The sequence below is a fragment of the Oryx dammah genome, unplaced genomic scaffold, assembly GCF_014754425.2.
Source record: "Oryx dammah isolate SB20612 unplaced genomic scaffold, SCBI_Odam_1.1 HiC_scaffold_29, whole genome shotgun sequence".
NCBI classification, from domain to species: Eukaryota; Metazoa; Chordata; class Mammalia; order Artiodactyla; family Bovidae; genus Oryx; species Oryx dammah.
The window spans coordinates 16031329-16053433 of record NW_024070213.1 but is presented as its reverse complement, the minus strand read 5'-3'; the positions used below and the strand labels follow the sequence as shown (position 1 = coordinate 16053433).

The following is a 22105-nucleotide window of genomic DNA, read 5'->3' as shown; positions in this document are numbered from 1 at the left end:
ATCAAGATCCAAATCAAGTCCTGCCACCTTCAGGAAGCTCTGCCCTCAACTCAGAAGCTCTGCCCTCGACTCTTTGACCTGACACTGCTCTCTTCTCTACTCGTCAACATAACGTACCAGGCAGGAGTATGTTTTCTGGAACTCTGACGCCTGAGATTGAATCTTAAACTTTGTCACTAACTGGCTGAAATTAGCCAAGTTCTTTAAGCTCTCTCTACCTCAAGTTTCTTATTGGGAAATGTAGATAATAATACTGCCTCCTAGAGCCATTGTGAGGATGAAACATGTTAATATGAGCAAAGTGATTAAATTAGTGCCTGGCATAATGTGTTATATTACCGTTGCTACAATAACTGTTACCTATACCACTCCCTCGCCACTTTACTACAGATTAACTATCTGCTGCATTGCTCTAAAATGTTTTATGTTTTTTGGCTGCCAAAAGCAAGTAATCCTATATTTCTTTGAGGGGCTGAGTACACCATAATCTCACTAATATTTGCTGAATGAGTAAGTGGAAGTGAGCATACTTACGATTTCCTCAAGACACTGAATGGTCCCAACTGAGGCGTCCACCAGCAGCAGAGAGAGATTGTGAATCAAAGTCTGGGCCTTGGCTCTGTGGGAACAGCAGAGATCAGGAGTCATTAAAAGACGGAGAAGCTGAACCTGGCAAATAGGTTATTAGGCAATCCTGCCAGCGTCAAACAATAAACAACTGTTTCAGATACACAAAGAGAACAAACTAGTAGTCGCCAGTAGGGAGAGGGGTGGGGGAGCGGCAATATACGGGGTAGGGGACTAAGAGAACAAACTATCCTGGATAAAATAACCTACAAGGATGCACTGTGCAACATGTTTATAACTAAAACAATATAACCTTTAAGGACTGTGAATCGCTACAATGTACACTTGTAACTTACATAATGTTGTATTATATTATATTTCAATAAAAAGAAACAAAAATAAACCAAATAACTGCTTAGGTTGGGTTTCACTCCCCCAGTCCATCACAGACCTACTGCCTCTAGGTCTAGAAGTCCCCTAGGAGGAGCCCACTCCCTCGCCTCCCCTCAGGAGACTAGACACCTCCTGGGAGAGGCTGACTTCAGGGAAGTTCACAAAGGCCAATGCAGCCCGTGTACCTGGCGGAGTCCCCCTTGGGTTTGAGATAAAGTTGGCGGTAGGCATTAAGCACAGCATCCCGGACGCCGGGCTCCTTCGACCAGATGAGAGGCAGCATGCGGCGCACCCCAAACAGGGCCTGGGGTACCCCAAATTGGAACACCATCACAAAGAATTCAATCACCTCCTGCACCACTGAGAAGACAGACACAAATGTCACCTATCAGCGCAGCGAAACGCCCCAACACTTAAAGACAGAACTTCTCTTAAAGGAGCAACATGTGAGGGGACACCCTCCCCATTTCTCCTGAGGACCCCACCTCCCTCCAATGCCCTGTCAAATGCTATATGCACACTCCACAGGGCTACAGCAGGCAAATGGAAGCAGAGAATCTGGGCCCTTCAAAGGAGCAGACGGACATCAATCAAATGCGGACGAGACGGGTGCTTCCAGCCCTGGCCTCTGCGGTGGGGGCGCCAGCGCACCTGTAGCTGTGTGTTCGTACATCATCTTGCTGACGATGCCAATGGCCTTGGTGATCTGCAGGGAGAAGCTGTGGGCATCCTGTAGGTACTGCACCAGCAACTCCTGCTTCACCAGCTTATCATTGCATTCCTCAGGCTCTGATCCACTGGGCTTGTCCTTACAGCCAGTCTCTCCTGGGCCCAAGTTCCCTGCAGCCGCCTGGGGATTCTCCTCCTGGGTGGGAGCTGCTGGGCCTAGAGTTAGGGAATTACAGGATAGCTTTTGTTCAAGGGTATATGGGGAAACCCAACAGTTCTAAACATCCATGAGTATGTGTTTCTACCATAGGAAAGTTTTGTTTTGTTATGCTATGTGGCTTGCAGGATCTTAGTTCCCTAATCAGGGATCAAACCCATGCCCCCTGCAATGGAAATGTGGAGTCCTGACCAATGGATTGCCAGGGAACTCCCAATAGGAAAGTATAAATTTAGAATTTAGTCTAAAATATCTTGGTTCATTTCCCAGAAAAGATTTCTTGAGTCGTCTATGGCTTGAAATACCCTTCCACTCCCTGTGACTATCAATCTCAGGCCTGGGGGTTGCTTCCATTCCCAAGCAGACACACTGCAGAGGCCCCTCTGGCTTCTTTCAGTGCCAGGCTGTGAGTCAGGTCTGTGTCTGACATAAAGTCAATGGGCCATGAATACTAGCTGAAGTGTCTTGTTTGCTGACTGAAGAAGGAAAAGGAATTTACCTTTGAAGATGGTTCCTAAGAGACTGAGGAACCTGGTCTCCTCTGAGTCTTCCGGGTCCACATGACAGAAGGGTTCAGACTCCCGAAAGTGGCCTATGGCTTCTTGAGTGAGGATGATGGCCTGCCTGACAGAACACGGCCTGTCACCCATCCTGCCCCCTTGAGAGTGGCACCGTGGCCTGTGTCAGAGGCCTAGCTCATGAATGCACCGAGAACCCAGACCTTCTGGTGGAGAACTCTGCCCCTTTTGTAAAAAGGGGGGGGGGGGGGGGGGGGTGGTGGTGATGAAGGTAAGTTTGACTGTGTGACTAAATATTATCTCTATAAGGAGGTGCTTAACCACTACTGTTGCTGCTCCCATGGGAAGGGAACTACGTGGCTAGAAAGCAGGCTCGGAAGAGATTTTTCATTAAAAAAAAAATGTATCATTAAAGAATGTATACATGTGTTACTCTGCTGTACAGCAGAAATTAGTGCAACATTGCCAATCAACTAACTATATTTCAATTAAAAACATATATATAGTTTCCCAAAGGTGAACCTTAAACCTAATGGGTCACGAGAGAATACTGCATTCTTTCCCATACTTGTAACTAGCTTTGGCTAGCAACTGACGGATGCGTCCTTCCACCTCCTCGGGGGTCTCTGTCTCAGCAACGCCCTCAGACATCCCCTCTCCTTCCTGGGGAAGCGTCAACAGCTGCTGCAGGGTAGCTTTCAACTCTGGCAGCATGGCCTCCCACTCCTCAGTGGGGTCTAGCTCTGCGGCTGAACGAGAAGGTTTCACTTAGACTCTTGCCTTGAGCTCCCCACTGTGGGGAGAAGGGTGTCAAGGTTGAAAGCTCCCCCACAGACCCTACTCACAAGGTGCTGTGGCTCGCCTCTGGGCCCTCATCTCTTGTAATTTCTGGGTCTCCTTCTGCAGTGGTCCAGCAAGGTCAGTGTCACTAAGCTACCAAGAAACAATAAATATCAGGGCCATTGACTCGTGGAATTTTACCTGTTTCCATTTAATCCCTCTTCTGGGTGGACCAAGGGCTACGTACCTTGCAGGAAAAGGGATTATTGGCAAGAAAGCTGGCGAGCAGTTGGATGGCGCTTTTACAGACCAGCACCGACTTGTCTGCCAAACGCCCCACAGCTAAGGCCACCACTGCCTGGAAACGCGTCAGGGGCAGAGCCTGTGGGGGGCAGGAGGAGAGGATCAGATCCCAGCCCACATTGGCCATAACGTCAAGATGATGGTAAAGTGCACTTTACATGTGCGAGCTATTCATCTGAGGAAACTTTTCTAGGGGATGTGAACAGTTCGGGAATACTCTATTAAGACAGTGCAGTTCTTTGAATGGAGCCAGAATCCTTGTCCCTGACAGAGGAGGACCTTTACTACTGGCAGTGAAATCCTGAATTCTAAACTCTTCTTTGACACAGCTACTTTCCTTTTTGCTTCAGCCTGCGTAGAGGGGTTCTGTGGATCTCTATCATGTCAACGGCCACTCACCTTCTGCTGGACAATTCGGGTGAAGAGCTGCAAAACGCGGCTGCGCACAAACGAGTTGACGTCGTGGCAATGGGCTTGCAAGGTGTCCAGGAACTGGTCCCGGGTGTCCCGGGAAGCCGCCTCCAGCTGATCCCCGCTCAGGACCTGCAGCACCATCTCCGCCATGGCTGCCAGCACAGCATTGCGCATCACGTAATTCTGAGCGAGAGCGAGGCTGGTGGGAGCTCTGCACCCCACAGCGACTGTCCTTGCCCTAAACTCTTACGCTGCTCAGCATCGGGACCTCAGTTCCCTGAGCAGGGAGAGAACCCGCACTCCCCTGCATTGGAAGCTCAGCATTCACCCTGAGGTCACTGGAAAAAGCTGAATGCCAAAAGGGCCTTGACTGCTCAGAAGAGAATTTAGGGATGAAACAAATAAGAGCCCAGGGCAGTACCCCTCCCTATCCCCTCCATGCAAGGAGATAGCCATGGTGGCAGCTGAATATGAAATCACATCCACCCACCAATACATGTTTCAGAAGCATTAATTACCACCTTGCTTCTGAAGCTTCAAAGCCTTTGATCCTTACTAATAACACTGCCTTCCCTCACAATCCCCTTCCCACAATTCACTGACAGAGAAACAGCAATCAGCCCTAGGCCTGACCATGTGCACTGCAGAATCTGATGGGAGAACAGTTTAGGGTTTTTGCAACGCCAAGAGCCAGAGAATGGGATCTTGCAATCTAAAGTCATGGTATCAATACATTAGGTGAATGAGCAGATTATCGTGGTTCTTAACATTCACTGAGGAGAGCTAATATCAGGTTTGGGAAGGAGCCAGGTTAACACTGAGGACAAGAGAACTGAGAGAGGTGATACGGGAGCATCTGAGAGCCGGGTGGCAGGAAGGGGCTTCATCCTGCAGAATGGGTGGACCCAGAACCACAGCTGAGTCTCTCACTGACTTAAGCTATGGAACTGTCATCTCTCTACCAGTTTGGGATGAAACCAGTGTGATACTGACATGGCCCTTTAATTCAATAAACTTCATCTGCTTCTCTACAGGAAGGAATTGCCACAGTGATAAGCCGAGAAAGTTTGACTTCATGTGAAAGTTGCTACCTTCATGTTAAGAAAGAGCCTTTCAACAATGGACTCACAACCCACTGACCAAGGGACCACCTACCTCTCCATCCAAATGGTCTAGCAGAATGCACATGCTGGACATCAGGATGGCTGGGATGCGCTCTGCTAGTTCTGTCAGGAAGGCCGCAAAACCCTTTGCCCCCGTAGGGTCCCGACTCAGCTCCTGGGGACACTTCTGTCCAATCTCTCTACACAGGGGAATAAACACAGCCAGAGCAGCGTAACCTAATCACTTAGGTCCCGGCAAGAATTAAGCTGGCATCTAACATCTGAAGGGGGCTTCCCTAGTGGGTCAGATGTAAAGAATTGAGAGGGTAACAGAGGAAGGCCAGAGGTCCCCAAGCGGCAGAAGGAAATAAACTGCCAGTGGCAGACTATTTTTCCCTTCTCTACAACAAAATTAAAAGAGGCTTCTAACAACACCTGGTTCTGCCTTGAGCTAACCAATTTTTCTTATGGAAATATTTTTCTTAAGCTATGTTAATGAAATGATGTATTTGCTTTGGAATCTGCCTTTCTTCAAAATAGTTCCGCCTAAGACTAACCTTTTTTTTCTCTTCTCAAACCTTGCGCTGATAATGGCTCAACAAACCAGTATTCATGTCAATTGTTTTATGGCCGGGGATGACACACTTTGTGCCGCCCTATCTCAAAAATACATATTGTGGGAGAGGGGCCTGGTGAAACTACCTCAGCCTTGAGGAGTCTCTCTTATCTGATTAGCAGCTTGCTAACAGACACAAAATGCCTTGCTAAAAACAAGCAACAGGGCACTATTTCTGTCCTCTTCTGATGTCTATGTCAGAAGTTTTCTCTTTCTCTACTATACTTTAATAAAACTTTGCTACACAAAAAGCTCCAAGTAGTCAAGCCTCCAGAGGTCACGAATTCTGGTCTAACATACAGCTTGCAGCAGCAACCTTTCAGAATCTGCCTGCCAATGCAGAAGTTCAATTCCTGGGCTGGGAAGAACCCCTAGAGGAGGAAATGGCAACCCACTCCAGTATTCTTGCCAGGGAAATCCTATGGACAGATGAGCCTGGCTGGCTACAATCCATAGGGTCGCAAGGAGCTTGACATGACTTAGCAACTAAACAACAACATCTGAAGGAATGCAGTGTTACACAGATAATTTGTCTCCAATATTCCTCTTCTCCCTGAGGAAAATGAGAATTAGAACCGTAGAGAAGGCAGGGTCACCTTACGATCTCTCCTACAATGCTCTTCATTCCGTAATCAGTTGCCCAAAGACTCACAGCCGCCACCAGGATGGAAGCCAGGTGCTCAAAGTGCTGTAGCATCTGGGTGATCTTCACAGCGGCACCTGTGGAGTCCTGCACATGAGCCACGACCCTGGGCCTCAGGAAGGGGTGGGAAAAGGAAGGGCCGACTCACTCAGCATGTGGTTGTAACGCGTCAAAGCTACACCCAGCAGGTGCGTTATGGCTTCTCGGGTAGGGCGGTTCTTCTGGTGACTAATGGTGGGGTTCTCCAGGAGGCGGTAGCAGCAGCCAGTAACCAAGCTGAGAAAAGAAGATTGAGATGGTGACATCAGTGGTCTGGACTCAATTATACTGCCCTTGCCTCATTCATTCTATCTCTGCTGCTGCAGTCAGGGTCTTCTAGTTCCCTATACTCTATCGCCTTCTACATCTAGTTGCTTTGCTGACTGCCATGTAGGTACTCCTACATGTAGGTACATGTAGGTCAACAGTTATGATGATGTCTGCACAGAAGCTGAATATATGATAAAGTCAGACAAAATCACTGATGACTTCTCAATGTTGAATGGCCAACTCAGTCCTCATCTTGGCTGAACTTTCGGCTGCATCTGACACAGCTGGTCACTCCCTTTCCCTTGAAACATGCCTCATCTGGCAGCAGGAGCCCAGGCTCCTCTCTGTTTCTTAGCTGGTTCCTCCTCAAATCACTCTCCTGATGCTGGAGTACCCCGAGGTAGTCCTCAGATTTCTGCTCTCTTCTAGCTATGGTTACTGATTTACTGATCTCACTCAGTCTCATGGCTACAAACACCATTTATATAAACACATTTACATTCCCAAATGTGCGCTCGAGCTCAGCTCTCTCTCCCTTACTACTTCACTTTGTACATTTCACACCCGAAAGTGACATTACTTGGATGCCTTAACAGGCACCTCCAACTTTCTACACCCAAAGCAGAACTTGCTACTTTCCCCCCAAACACACTCCCACAGGCTTTGTTATCTCAGTTACCGGCAGCTCCATTTTTTCAAATGCTCAACCCAGAACCCCAGGTGAGTCATCCTCAACCACACCCTCCCTCCAACCTCTAATGCATCTGCCAGCTCATCCTATAGACTCTCCTTAAGGAACAAATACAGACTGCACCCACAGCTCCCCATCTCCACTCCCTCTTGGGTCTAAGCTACGGCCATCTCCTGCCCAAGTCACCGCCACAGCCTCCTAGCTGGTCTCCCGCTTTCCTCCTTTCCCGTCAGTCTGTTTTGACACAACAGCCAGAGTGACCTTGTTAGGGCAGCCAGACCACCTCACTGCCCTGCTCGGAACCCCGAGGGGCCCCACCTCACGCTGATGGTGAAGTCACCATGATGGCCTACGCGGACCTGCAGTTGGCTCCCCTGCTCCGACCTCAGCTCAACCTTCACCTTGTCTCAGCTGTCGCTCTGGCCCCAGTGCTGTTACCTGGACCTGCTCAGCACATTCCCTCCTTGGTACCTATTTGCTGCCCTTGCTCTGCCTCCAGTTCTCCTCATGGCTCTCATTACTTCCTCGAAAGCTTTGCTCAAATGTCACCACCTCAAAAAGTCTTGCTAGAGCCACTGATACAAATTACAGCCATTTCCCATTACACTTCCCACCCCTTCTGTTTTTCTCCACAGTAATAAACCTGAAAGCATACTATATATTTTGCTTATTTAAAAAATTGTCTTCTGCTCTAAAATACAAACTCTTAAGAGAGCAGAAATGCTGGTTTTCAATACGTTTAATGATACCAGCCAGGTACCTAGGAGATTCTCTGTAAATACCACTACGTGATTGAATAAAGCTATTTCTAACCTTTGTTGTCTACTTCTGAACAATTCAACATAACTGGCACATTTCTATGTATTACAGACAGAACTACAGCATGAAATGAAGCATTTCAAAAGCATCTCTAACACCAGAGCCCTCATTCCTCACGGCCAGCATCCCCGGGTGCAATCACCACCCACCTGACAAATTCCTCTTCGATTATTGAGTGGTTCCACAAGTGACGGATGTCCAACTGGAGCAGCTGTGTTAAAAGCTGAAGAATCGGTTGCCTCTCTTCCTCCCAGTCAAAGCCACGAGTTGCCTTGGCCCGGGATTTCCTACCCTAAAAAAGGATGTATTTGGGGAAAAAAAGAGGGAGAAAAGAGGGATCACAATCTGTTAGTCTGAGTGCCCAAGCTATCCAGTATCAAGACAAGGTAGAAGGTAAAACAGAAGGATTATAAGTTTCAAAATATAAAAGAGCTGCTTCTCAGCAAAAGATACACTGTGATACTTCTGAGTACCTTCTAATAAACTTTAAACAAGGATCAAGGGCAGAAAGGGAAAGGATTCTCAGAATCACTGACTTCCATCTTTCCCACCAACTCCTCCATCTCCCCAGACCCCTTATTAAGTGAGCCAGGAACACCAAATTACCTTCCCGCCTAGCTCCAGGTTCATGAGACCCGTCTGGCTGCTCATGGTCTCAAAGGACTCCAAGAGGCGTATCAGAGCATAGCAGTTCATCTTGAGGGCGTTCAGGTGGGTGCTTCTGTCTGACACACTCAGAGCTGCATCATCCAAGACAGCAGGGAGTTCCTGGGAGTGGCGGGACACCACTGCAAAGGGCAGGATCTGGGGTCAGTTTCACTCACTCTCCTCACACCACCCAACTTCAAAGCCCCAGCCCTTGCAGCCATCAGATTACCAAAGATCTGTGTTTCATCTCTCAGTGGCCACAGCACAGGCTAAGTCCTCTGGACACCTGACCCTGATGTCCCGAGCACGCCCTATCCCTACTCTCTCACTCGTTACCCCACGTTCTCTCTGGCAACGGGAAGGACAGCCTCCATTGAAGAGAGGCAGCCCACAAGTAGGAAGAATGTTGTCGGTCTGCCCTTACAGTGAACACACATTGCTCTGTATCGCCCACCAAGATTACAGACCAAGTAGGTCAGAGGTCCCGGGCTTAGCCAAACCAACTGATTCACCACAGCCTTGATATCATCACATGGCTGATAAAACGCAAGAAACAGCAAACAAACAACAACATACACCTTCCATCCCCTACCCCCTTCCCATAAACACCTTTTATGAGGAATTCCAGTGTGTCTTCCTTGAGGCCAGGGTCTATACTTCGAAAGTGACTATGAGGGAAAGAAAGTGCTGGGGGTGAGCCAGGAACCTGCAGAGCCCATTCTAACAGTTCAGATCAAACCTGAGGAGCCTAATGCTTATAAAAACATGTGAAATCACAGTGGCGAGCTGGGGTAAATGCTCATGAGCAGAAATATCAGCACCCAGAACCAAGTATCAGTGAACTATAATATGGAATTTCTGGACCAACATGCAAAGTTAGGGCAAATAGCCACCAGTTCTTTTTAAAGTACCAGAGGCACTACTTTACTTACTGCAGAATGCTGTAGATGGTATCAAAGTGCTCCAGCACAGCCAGGGGCCCCTGAGCTCGAAAGGCAGTCTGAAAAGCTGTAAAGGTGAAAGAAACTTATCAGTACGGAGGGGAGAGGCATTTCTGGTTAATTCTGTTCAAGACAGAAAAAAAAACGGAGTTAACTGATTTTCTTGGTAGAATCACTGAAGGACACAGTTCATTTCAATGTAACCTATTATAATAACACCTGACATTTCGTCCTGTTTTATCAAAACAATTGAGTTTTATTATTCCATCTCTGAGCGAGATGAAGCAAATAGTACTGTGTCTATTTTGTGGCAAAAGAAATGAAATGTCAGAGTAGTTTTGTGACTTGTCCAACTTACTAATGAATACAAACTCAGAATCTTTTTAGATTCTGAAATAATAAAAAACAGTAGAGTTCCTGTATTCTTCACCCAGACAATGGTAACATCTTGTATTACTATAAGGAACTATTCTAAACCAAAAAATGAACATTAACTAAACGCTAATGACTAACCTACAGAGCTTGAGTTTTGCCAGCTGTTCTAATTCTATCCTTTTCCCAGGCCAGGAGTCAACCTAGAACACCACAGTGCATTTAGCCATCACACCTCCTTACTTTCCCTATCTTTGTCTTCGACGCTTGAAGTGTTGTTTGCCAGTTATTCTATAGAATGTTCCTCACTCTGGGTTTGTCTGCTAGTTTGTCATGATTAGGTTGAGGTCATGTGCTTTTGGCTACATCACTGAGAAAGGGAGGTTGCGTCCTTCAACCATTATATCCAGAAGGACATGATGTCTTATTACTGGCAATGTTAACTGATCAGTCGGTAGGGTTAGCAGGTGTCTCCACTGCAAAGTTACTGTTTTCCCTTTTGCAACTAATAGTTTCTTGTGTAGGGAGATACTTTGCAACTATGCAAACATTCTGTTTCTCACTACATTCTGCCCCCTAATTTAAGCAACAATGGATGACTCTTACCTGCCACAAAGATTACTTTTATTAAGTGGTGATTTGTCTATCATTCCTTTTATATTTACTAATGGGAATGCCACTGTACGTATGAGCTTTTCTTTCCCTTCAATACATAATTTATGTATTCAATTATTTATGTCAGAATGGGCTCATGAATGTTTTGTTCATTCTGTGTTTTAATCCATTCCTATTACTTTTTCTTTTGTTGTTCAGGCTGTCCCGTACTTGACCATTAGGAGCTCCTTCCACCCAGACTGCGAAATGCAGGACATACATGTGTGTGTAGGTATAAATGGACATACCTCTCTGTACCTATTTTTACCTCTGCTGCTGCTGCTAAGTCGCTTCAGTCGTGTCCGACTCTGTGGAACCCCACAGACGGCAGCCCACCAGGCTCCCCCGTCCCTGGGATTCTCCAGGCAAGAACACTGGAGTGGGTTGCCATTTCCTTCTCCAATGCATGAAAGTGAAAAGTGAAAGGGAAGTTGCTCAGTCGTGTCCAACTCTTCACGACGCCATGGACTGCAGCCTACCAGGCTCCTCCACCCATGGGATTTTCCAGGCAAGAGTACTCTAGTGTATATTAAAAACATAAGTTCATTTATGTATTTGCTTAATCCTAGTATACACATGTAACAGTTTGAGAACTGCTAACCCACACCCCTTTAAAAAATAAATTTACTAACTACCTGACACTAATTGTGTAAAGCTCTTTCGTATATAGCTCACAGTCAAAATGCTGGCTTTCCTAGTTACTTAGTTCTCTAGTCCTTTAGTGTGTTATGTCAAACATGCAACACACTTAGGTTCATTTGCTACCATAGACCTGCTTTGATTTACCATGGGGCTACATTTGGAATAATCTGCTATAAACTGAAAACATTGTTAAATCAAAAATCTAATAGTACCTAACCTACTGAATACCACAGCTTAGCCTAGTCTACCTTAAACATGCTCAGAACACTTATAAGAGCCTACAGTTGGGGGCAAAAACCACATAGTACAAAGCCTGTTTTATAATAAAGTGGTGAATATTTCTTGTAATTTATTGAATGCTATACTTCCTCAAAGTGAAAAGCAGAATGGCTGCCTGGGTAGAGGATGGCTTTAAGAGTACAGGCTGTCTATCCTGGTGATTATGTGGAGGTCTGGGAGCTGCAACTGCTGCTGCTGCTGTCCAGTGTGATGACAGTGCTGTTGTTGCTGTTTAGTCACTCAATCGTGTCCGACTCTTTTGCAACCCCATGGGCTGTAGCACACAAGGTTCCTGTTCATGATTTCCCAGGCAAGAAAACTGGAATGGGTTGCCATTTCCTTCTCCAGGGGATCTTCTCCACCCAGGGGTCGAACCGGAGTCTCCTGCACTAGCAGAAGGATTCTTCACTGCTGAGCCACCGGAGAAACCTGGTAGCCTTGTATGGAGCCCTGTATGGAGTTAATTTTTGAAACAAGTTGTAGATCTGGCTCTTTCTGTGGCTGGGGAGGGAAAAAATTCTGTCAAAATCTTTTCTGCGGCACCAAGTTGGTTTGCCTGGAAAGTAAAGCTTGAACCTGTACTCCATTATCACTGCTGGCTCGCTGACCTGACTCATCACATTAGTGTTATGTTGTCCAACTATGACCTGGTCCTTTGCAATGTTTAACAAACTATTTTATTTCCCCAATTCCTACTGACTCCTTACACTATACTCACAGCATATCCTCCCCTTTGTATGTTTTCTGACCCTTTGCCTCTCTTCCTTTAGTAGATGACTGTTTTCTACTTTACCCAAAAGAATGAGACCCAAAGTAATCCTGCCTCTCAGTCAACAAATCATTCCGCCAACACCTTCCCACTTTGCTTCAGTCTCCAGTGGAAAGATTTTGTTCCAACACTAAGCTGTTCTCACTGCCTTGCCAAAGTCTTATCTCCTTTCTCTCACCTCTGATTTCATCCTTTCCGGGGAACATTCTCTTTCTGACAACATGCTCAGGCCCCCACTTCTTTAAAACAAACAATACAAAAACAATCAATGCCTTTCATTTGAGTTTGCTCTCATGTCCCATTAAAATCTATCTAATCTTTCTCAATTCCCTGAAACCTAGTTTCTGAGATTGATGAATCTAACAGCTATTCTTTCAAAGATTACCTGTTACCTACTTTTTATTACATTCAATGATTCTCTCCATTCACACCCCCCTTTACTTCTCTGAAGCATCACCCACTGATCTAGTCTAGTTACACTGCTTATATTTATACTCGGCTTGAACATTTACTAGTCTAAGTTACTTAGCTTACCAAGTCTCGGTTTGTTCTTTTGTAAATTGGGAATAATAACAGATCATATCTCATAGGGCTTTTCAGAATTTTTTGGTAAAGATTAAGCAAGATAATCCATGTGAAGCAGTCAGGATAATACTTGGCACACAATGTAACTCAGTACTTGTAAGCCATCTCCCATTCTTACAAACCTCCTTCTGTAATTTAGAAAATACAGTAAAGTGAAAATGAGAAAGAAACAAACACTGTTAACATCTGGCTAATTGTTTTTTCAGTTTATCTTCTATGCATACTATTTCGACTGTCGAGGTCATATCACATATTCATTTCTCTGTCCTGCTTTTTAAAACTTATAAACGTGGCTTGAAAAAACATATAACCATGCCAACTATTCTCATCTCAGGACTTCAAGCAGGCCCTTAGTAAGCCTTTTACAAGTTCCCAAGCCTATCTGCTTTCTTCTAGGCATTATTTCACACCTTTTCTCCACCCATAACAAAACAGAATCAGATAGAAGAGAACCTCCAGCTGTGCCAAACTCTGTATTTACCGGCAGGCACTATCTGCATCTGGGTCCATATGCTCTACTTTCTCTTGCACTGCTGTGGATAAACCGTCCTTGCTCTAATAAAACCATCTCCTCCCCCAACCCCCATCACAGACTCTCTGACCCCCTAAAGGATACTTCTCCAACAATCCTTCCTCCCTTCCCCTCCTGCATCATCAACTTTCCCCTCCCGGATTATTCCCATTTGGCAGGCGGGCACGCACGCATGCTCAGTCACTTCAGTCATGTTCGACTCTTTGCAACCCCATGAACTGTACTCTGCTGGGCTCCTCTGTCCATGCGATTTCCCAGGCAAGAATATTGGAGTGGGTTGTCATTTCCTCCTCCAGGGGATCTTCCTTGACCCAGGGATGTAAGCCAAGTCTCTTATACCTCCTGTGTAGGCAGGTGGGTTCTTTACCACTAGGACCACCTAGGAAGCCCCACATTCAGCATAAACACATGTAACGTTTCTCATCTTGAAGAAAAAAAAAACTAAACTAAACCCTCCCTTGACTCTGTTTGCCCCTCTAGCTACACCCTATTTCTCTGCTACTCCTTAAAGCAAAAAAAAAAAAAAAAAAAAACAACCCACAAACAAAAACAGAAAGGCTTATCTAAACCTACCATCTCTAATTACCTCTCTCATCCCACTTTCTCACAAATGTATTCCAATCAGGCTTTTGACCCTACCATTCTGAAATAGTGTTCATCAAGGTTACCAGCAAGTGCCACGTTGCCAAGTCCAGGATTAAATGTGCAGCTGATCTCTCCTTTCCCTTTTCAAACACCTCTTAATTTAGCTTCCACTTAGCATCTTTGCTCACTTTCTGCCTCAGTGACTGGCCTTAATTTCTTTTATTGGTTCTGTCTCATCTTTCCAGCCTTCAAATGTTGGACTGTCTTAGGTCTTATGTCTGAAACTGCTTTTCTTCTTCAACTCAATCTCATGGCTTTACACACCCTCTATATGTTGAATATTAAATCCCAAATATGTATCAATAGTTGGCACCTCTCCCCTGAACTCCATAAGCATATAACCAATAGTCTAAACCTTCTCCTTTCCTACACTGCCCCATCTCAGTAGATGACAATTCCATTCTTCTAGATGCTCAAGTCAAACAGCCTTATAATCATCCTCGATTCTTTTTCTAACCCTGTAAATCTAATCCAGTCCATCAACAATCCTGTTGACTCTACTTTCAAAATTTACTCAGAATCTAACCTTTTATGATCACCTCTGTGCTATCACCTCAAGCAAGCTCGCTGGTATTATTTCATTAGCCTCTGAATTAGCCCCCGCTTCTTCCCTTGCCCCTTACAGTCTCTGCTCAACACAGTAGACACTCTTTGTGATGCTATGGACTGCAGTCCACCATGCTCCTCTGTCCATGGAATTCTCCAGGCAAGAATATTGGCGTGGGTAGCCATTCTTTTCTCCAGGGCGATCTTCTTGACCCAGGGATCAAACCTGGGTCTCCTGCACTGCAGGCAGATTCTTTATGTCTGAGCCACCAAATGTCCATCTGAGGATCTTCTTAAGAAATGGACTTTCTGAATCAGCAGTTTGGGGATGGGTTTTTATCTTGCATTTCTAATAAGCTCGTAAATCATGATAAGCTCCTAACTAATACTAATGCTCCTGAAGACGACATTTTGAAGTTCAAGACTCTAGAATAATCTGTATTACTTCCCACCTGACCTCTTTTTTCCTAGCATACTCCCCTCCAACCACACTGTCATTTTCCCACCTCAGGGGCTCAGACTGGCTTTTCCTGTCTGCCCTTCCTTTGGAATCTGCATAGTTAATGTCCTCACTTGTAAGGTCTCTGCTTAAATGTCACCTATCAGCAAGTCTTTTCTGATCATCCAACATAAAATGCCAATCTACAATGCACACTGTATTCTTTTTCTATCTTTAAAAATTTTTCTCCTTGGTATTTACAATTTATTTATTACTTGTTGAAAGCCATGAGAGAAACAATTTTGACATCTTGTCTATTTACTACTGTATCCCCAGTTGAAGAGAACACTTCCTGGCAAACAGCATTATTACCAGTAAATACTTCAATAAATTAAATGATCTGATCATGAGTTATTTAAAGAACTTATATTTAGGGTTCTAAATGCCAAAAGCAATGCAACTGTTATAAAAGATAGAAAAATCCTTTTCTCTACCTCTGCTCATCAGAGCAAGGAGCTGTCGTCTGGTAACAGTAACAGAAAGGCCAAGAAGAGACAAGCTGCAGTTATATCATCAAGCTGCTTGATAATGAATGAACCCTACTTGCTGTGGGCAATAACAGACTTAATCTCTACTCTCTGTAACTCTCTAAAGCAATCTAACTGGTACAAGACACTTCTAAGCAGTACAGTGACATCATGCATGGGGTCTTGTTGATAACTGCAGGAATTGTCTGCGGTCATCTATAGGTTTCAGTGTGTAACTGAACTATACATATATTGTACAGTATTGCTACTGCGCACATATGCTTTTTTCCATCACTGCACATTCCTGGAAATGTGATCTACTCTAAAAAACTATTACCTGAAACAGGTCAGGTCAAGTCTCAGACATTCTAGGAGACATCTTCTATAATTCTTAAAACCACCACGACTCTATTCTGGCATATGATAAGAGGTAAACATCAAAAATTAAATTCTCCCCAAAGGCTAATCATATACACCAGAACTGTTTATTGTGTACTTTAGAGTTAAGTGGTTAATGAACATATTCTTCATGTAACACAACACTACACAGAAAACAGAAAGTAATAGAAAAGACATGTCTCTCACCCCCATGGAGCTTAGTGGTGTAGTGGAACAGACAATAGAATCAGATGCCGGTGACTGTTCTGAAGTGCTAGTCACAGTGGCAGCTATGGAGTCTTACCTTTAAGGTGCGATGGAAGATGTCTGATGGACAGTACCTCTTGCACGACATACTGATTCACCCCTCCACTTTTCAACAACTCCTCTGGGGATAAGGGCAGATGGAATTCCCATACTTGGGGAGACATCTTTCTCCCAATGGCTCACAGGGCTGGAGGCCAAACAGCAAATAAGTCAGGGTCTACATCTAAAGGCTATCTTTTTTAATCTGCTTCTTTTACTCTCCTCCTCGAATATACATGCTTTTTAGTTTTGCATCAAGCTAATAACATGATCTTAAAGGATGTGATTAACCCTGGACTAGAACTGAACTCTAATTCTGACTCTGACACTTGGTTACTTAACCCCCTGGGCCTCATCTGTAAAACAGGATTACTGATCTCTGATTACAAAGTTGCTCTCAGGATTAAAGGAGTCAAGGGATATTAAAATATTTAAAGAACTGTAAAGTGGCATATCAATGCGTTAAGTTAGCAGTGTTATTTCTGTTTTTATGAGGAAACTTCTTAAGTATATAGAGAGGTCTCATCTAAGACCAGAACAGTGACCCAGTGTGAGCTGATGGGTTTCCTGTCTCCAGAATGACCGAACATTAATATTTACTATGTTTACTCTATGCCAGGTTCTATTAGGCTACTCGAACGTCATACCTAGCCTAAGTCTCCAAAATGCCCATTTCATGGAGTCCATAGTAATTTGGTCTCATTTACAGATGAGGAAATTGGAACTAAGGAACGTTAAGCGATTTGCCCAAATTCCAATGCGGATCTATGGCTGTTTGCACCACGTTGTACCACAAGGAAACATCTACTAACCCTACAGTCTAATACCGCATCTCACTGCCAGATGCCAGATTTTCCCGGCCTCTCTTCCCCGCTCCCCCAGAACACCACACCTTACAAGAGAGCTTCACCCGCCGTTCCTCCAACTCACGTCGTGGGGCTGGAATTTAAAAACAAAAACACCAAAAAAAACACCACGGAGGGCACAATATGCACCAATCTGCCAGGCAGACTCCCGCGGGGAGAGAAACCGGCCAATACACGCCAGGCAGAGGAAAAACCCCGCCACCGAGCCCCGCGCGGCGCGGGCAGAGCCACAAAAGTGGAGTTCAAATCTTAAAAGTCGCAAGGGACCCAATCGCGACGCTCGCTGCAGAGACCGGCCAATCAGAGCGCAGGAGCCGGAATGCCCGAGGAGGGAGGGACTTAGATTCCAGCTCCCTCCCCCACCTCCGCCGCACTCGCGGCTGCCTTCTTCTCTACGAAGTCCTCTTTTTTCCGCGGTGCCTGCTGGAGGAGTCGAGTTCCTATCTGAGCACTGGCCGTGCCCCTGGGACAGTGACTCACTCAGTCACCCTCAGGACAGGAGCCGACAGTTAGAAGGCTTAGGCTCTAGTCCAGCTTCCGCCATCTCGTCTGCTTTGTGACGTCCAGCAGTTCACTTCGCTCCCTCAGCCTCAGATTTCCTCCCCGGTCGAATAGGGGGAATAAAAACAGCTATAGCGCAAAACTGCTGTGGGGCACGGAGAAAGGAAGCTCTGGGCTCTGGGTTCTGGACCTTCATCTCCCTCAGTTGAGGGAAGCCCAAGAAAATAAGAATGGGTGAATTTTCTTGCTTGAAGTTCATTTTGGGGACTCCCTAAACAAGTAGACAACACCCTCCGCTCTTCTAGCGCATTAAAAACTTCCGGCGGGCAGAACGGAAGCGGCGGGGCGGGGCTTGTGGCTGGGAAAGGCGGGGCTGGGACGGGCCTTGAGCCTAGAGCTACCTGGGTAAAATCCAAGATGGCTGCATGGAGTTAGTACTCGTGTGACCCCAGGGGAGAAGGTTGTGTATCTTCTGGAAGGCCACGTCTAGCCCTCCCTCTAGTGCTCGTGCAGTATTGCAGGGGAGAGACGAGAGCAATGGCAGGGAGCCTCTCTTGGGTGGCAGGCAGGGGCTTATGGGGCCTGGTGCCGCTGGCCTGCAGAAGTTTCTTTCTGGGTAAGTGGCTGATGCAGGACACCCTGAGAGCTGCTTCTCGTAAGCGGCTCAAATTCATTCTCTTTCTTTCCCATCCATAGGTGTTCCCAGATTGTTCCATGTAAGGGTCACCCTCCCGCCCCCCAAAGTGATTGATCGTTGGAACGAGAAGAGGGCGATGTTCGGGGTATATGACAATATCGGGATCCTGGGTAAGACTTGACTCCATGGTGCAGAATTTCAGAATGGCAGTTATGCCGTAATGACTGTTTTTTAACCTGTGTGAAAATGATACCTTGTTGAATAGTAAGAACACTTATCTGGCAGTTAACCTGGCACTCTTTTGTGTCCCCTGCATGCATTTAACACATTTAATCCTCATAACCTTTCTCCTTTGCAGGTGAGGAACTTCAGGCACAGGGAGGTTAGGTAGTTTTTACAAAGCTAATACGTGGCGGTGCCAGGATTTGTTCCCCAAGCAGTCTTGCTCCAGAATCTGTGTTCTTTATACTGTAGCCTGACTGCCGTGTCTGTAGCCTGACTGCCGTGTCTGTAGGTGCTGCTGAGGGAAATGCAGCTGTTGGTGAGGGCTTAGCTGGTGGAGGTTGGGTTCTCTCAGACTGGAACTAATGCCTTCTGTCACATTACACAGGAAACTTTGAAAAGCACCCCAAAGAATTGATCAAGGGCCCCGTGTGGCTTCGAGGCTGGAAGGGGAATGAACTGCAGCGTTGTATTCGAAAGAAGAGAATGGTAGGAAATCGGATGTTCATTGATGACCTGCACAACCTGAACAAACGCATCAGCTTTCTCTACAAACGCTTTAATCGACATGGGAAGCACCGGTAGAAGAAAAAGCTGGGAACTGTGGAAGAGGCATGTCTATCACCAGAGAGAAGGGAAAAGTACTTTGCCTTATGAGAAAGGGGATTTGAATGCTCTCAGTGATAATGCAGGACTCATTTGTAATCCATTATCCACAACTTTAGTTTCCTCTAGATGCTAGTTTTTACTCATTTATGCAAGGAGGAAGTGGAACTCATCCCTAAGTCTTACAAGTTTTACCTTTGGACTTCACCACTTGCCCTTGCAGTCTAGCCATACCTGTGATGTTCAAAAAAATAAAAAAATAATTGATGGCACTTTTGATGTTTGGCCCTTCATATGTTGAAAGTGGTCATTTGAAATTGTCCCATAATGTTGTGTTAAATGTATTTTTAAAAACCTTTCTGCAGTGGAATGAAATTTCATAGAAAAATAGTTATACTTTTACACCATCTTTGTCAAAAAATATTTATCGAGTACCTCTTCTGAGATGAGAACTATAAGGAAAACAGTATAAAATATTCTCCCTCCATGCTTTTCTAGTTATGGGTATAAAGTTATAGTCTCATATGTACACTTTAATATATGAGGCCTTAAGTACCATATGAGTGGTTCCTAAGCCTTATTGATCATCTGAATCTCTACAGTTTTTAAATCTTAACAGTTTAAAAAGTCTAGTCCCTGCCCCCAAAGATTGTGATCTTTAGAACTGAGCTGAGTCTTAAGAGTCTTTTGGGGTTTTGTGGGTTTTTTTTTTAATAATTAAAATGTATCCATCTATATAGGCAGATAGTTCAAAATTGTAAAATTATAGAAGAGTAAGATGAAGAGTTTTCTCACAGCTGGATTTTTTTGTGTGTGCTCCATTTCAAGGCAATCATGCGTGACATTCTTTTTAATCCTTCTGGATATTAATATATACTGTGCATGTACAAGATTGTTTTATCTATCTACCTACCTATCTTCTTTGTGAAAAACTGGATTCCATGCACATTAAGTTACATTTTCACTTAATGTAACTTAGTTTTTTGTCCTCACATTATATGCCATAATGATTTAACCAAATCCATTTAAAATAGACGTTTAGATTGTTTCTTAGGTGGTGCAGTGATAAAGAATCTGCCTGCCAATGCAGGAGACGCAAAAGATGGGAGTTTGATCCCTGGGTCGGGAAGATCCCTGGAATAGGAAATGGCAACCCACTCCAGTATTCTTGCCTAAAAAATCCCACAGATAAAAGAGCCTGGCGGGCTGTGGTCCACGGGGTCTCAAAGAGTTGAATGTGACTGAGCGTGTATGCACAATAGTTTCTAGGTCTTTGCTTTGTCTCCGCTGATTTTAGGGCATTCTCATTTTAACAGCCAGTTTATTTTAATAAGCTGTGTTTGGAAACCACTGATGTGGGTGATAAATACTCTAGATAAGAGAATGCTTTTGGCCTAATCAGGAGTGGCCCCATACAGAAAGTGAAAGTGAAGTCACTCAGTCGTGTCCGACTCTTTGTGACCCGGTAGACTGTAGCCTACCAGGCTCCTCTGTCCATGAGATTCTCCAGGCAAGAATACTGGAGTGGGTTGCCATTTCCTTCCCCAGGGGATCTTCCCGACCCAGGGATCGAACCCAGGTCTCCTGCATTGGAGTCAGATGCTTTAACCTCTGAGCCACCAGGGAAGCCCCATACAAGAGGATGGATTTTAGTAAGCAGAGAAAAAAGTAGAACATTGCCAGTGAGAAAGAGAAGAGTGGTTGGTGGTATATGGTGAGGGAACACAATTTGTTGGGAGATGGCTGGGTAGGTCTAGCTATAATGAACCTTAGTATGACACTAGCTGCTTTTTTGTGTTTTAGATAACTTCAGTTCAGTTCAGTCGCTCAGTCGTGTCCACTCTTTGCGACCCCAGGCCTCCCTGTCCATCACCAACTCCCAGAGTTCACTCAGATTCATGGCCATTGAGTCAGTGATGCCATCCAGCCATTTCATCCTTTGTCGTCCCCTTCTCCTGCCCCCAATCCCTCCCAGCATCAGTCTTTTCCAATGAGTCAACTCTTTGTATGAGGTGGCCAAAGTACTGGAGTTCAGCTTTAGCATCATTCCAAAGAACACCCAGGGCTGATCTTCAGAATGGACTGGTTGGATCTCTTTGCAGTCCAAGGGACTCTCGAGTCTTCTCCAACACCAAGGGGGTCAGTCCCTTGCACTCTAGGGCCCTACCTAACCTACCTGCCTGGCCTGGGATTCAAACTCCTGACCTACAGACCCTAGTCTGCCTGCCTAACCGCTACGCTACTGAGGCTTGCTTTTAGATAACTTGCTTGGCTATAAATCAACTTAAATGTTTGACATTACTCAATTGAGAGAAGAAAAATATGCTACAGTTTCTAGAATCGTGTATTGATTAGGGTTAAATTGAGTATCATCTGTGCCTAGTGTATGTGAAGTGAAAGAAATTGTGAAAGTGTTAAGTCACTCAGTCGTGTTCAACTCTTTCTGACCACATGGACCATAGCCCACCAGGTTCTTCTGTCCATGGGATTCTCCAGGCAAGAAGACTGGAGTGGGTAACCATTACCTTCTCCAGGGGAATCTTCCCATCCCAGGGATCAAACCTGGGTCTCCTGTAGTGGAGGCAGATTCTTTACTGTCTGAGCCACCAGGGAAGCCCAGTGTGAGGCTCTTAGTAAATATTTGCAAAATGAAATAAGGAAAGTATTTGGTGTATTGTTTTTAAAGAATATTTTATGTGTTATAAGTGCTATTTGTGTTTCTTGGAAGGATGTTTCAGGTTGATATGAGTAGTATAGTATAGTTTGGGGAGGGGCATATATTGATTAAGAACATGGCCTTTGGGGTTAGACAGATCTGGGCTTAAGCTGTAACACTCTGTGGCCCTGGGCAAAGGAATTAACTTCTATGAGGCTTAGGTTTTTTTAGTCTGTCCATTAGGAGCAGTGCAATACTTTTCTCGTAGGGTTGTGTGAGGAATAAATGGAATTATGTACATAAAATATTTAA

General features: G+C 45.1%; 2 protein-coding genes and 1 non-coding gene across 5 annotated transcripts in view; 1 reads left to right on the top strand and 2 right to left on the bottom strand.

Moving 5' to 3' along the window:
- NCAPD2 (non-SMC condensin I complex subunit D2) overlaps positions 1-17560 on the bottom strand; it is a 24840-nt gene extending 7280 nt beyond the window's left edge. The window contains exons 1-17 of one of the 3 annotated variants that reach the window (XM_040234967.1): positions 17198-17560; positions 16304-16453; positions 9623-9698; positions 9300-9358; positions 8649-8830; positions 8192-8334; positions 6372-6499; positions 6177-6300; positions 5017-5164; positions 3847-4044; positions 3392-3526; positions 3210-3297; positions 2933-3113; positions 2346-2470; positions 1612-1845; positions 1146-1320; positions 535-619 (exon numbers count right to left, since the gene is read on the bottom strand). In XM_040234967.1, coding sequence (XP_040090901.1) covers positions 535-619; positions 1146-1320; positions 1612-1845; positions 2346-2470; positions 2933-3113; positions 3210-3297; positions 3392-3526; positions 3847-4044; positions 5017-5164; positions 6177-6300; positions 6372-6499; positions 8192-8334; positions 8649-8830; positions 9300-9358; positions 9623-9698; positions 16304-16430 — 2208 coding nt within the window. In that variant the 5' untranslated portion in view covers positions 16431-16453; positions 17198-17560. Of the gene's footprint in view, positions 1-534; positions 620-1145; positions 1321-1611; positions 1846-2345; positions 2471-2932; positions 3114-3209; positions 3298-3391; positions 3527-3846; positions 4045-5016; positions 5165-6176; positions 6301-6371; positions 6500-8191; positions 8335-8648; positions 8831-9299; positions 9359-9622; positions 9699-12881; positions 14831-16303; positions 16454-17197 lie in introns of those variants that run through there. The other 2 variants (XM_040234969.1, XM_040234968.1) reach the window with 2 other exon arrangements.
- LOC120858988 lies at positions 8906-9227 on the bottom strand. The gene has a single exon (XR_005720010.1). It is a non-coding gene; the product is annotated as a small nucleolar RNA U85 (small nucleolar RNA).
- MRPL51 (mitochondrial ribosomal protein L51) lies at positions 17513-22105 on the top strand. Its single transcript, XM_040234970.1, has 3 exons — positions 17513-18288; positions 18369-18479; positions 18920-22105. The coding sequence occupies exons 1-3, from the start codon at positions 18210-18212 to the stop codon at positions 19114-19116; spliced, it is 387 nt and encodes a 128-aa protein (XP_040090904.1). The 5' UTR covers positions 17513-18209; the 3' UTR covers positions 19117-22105.

Excerpts from the sequence above, each read along its gene's own strand:
- MRPL51 (XM_040234970.1), top strand. The coding sequence starts at position 18,210 with ATGGCAGGGAGCCTCTCTTGGGTGGCAGGCAGGGGCTTATGGGGCCTG. Across the intron at positions 18,289-18,368 it reads CTGCAGAAGTTTCTTTCTGG|GTGTTCCCAGATTGTTCCAT; the intron begins GTAAGTGGCTGA and ends TCCCATCCATAG. Across the intron at positions 18,480-18,919 it reads TGACAATATCGGGATCCTGG|GAAACTTTGAAAAGCACCCC; the intron begins GTAAGACTTGAC and ends CACATTACACAG.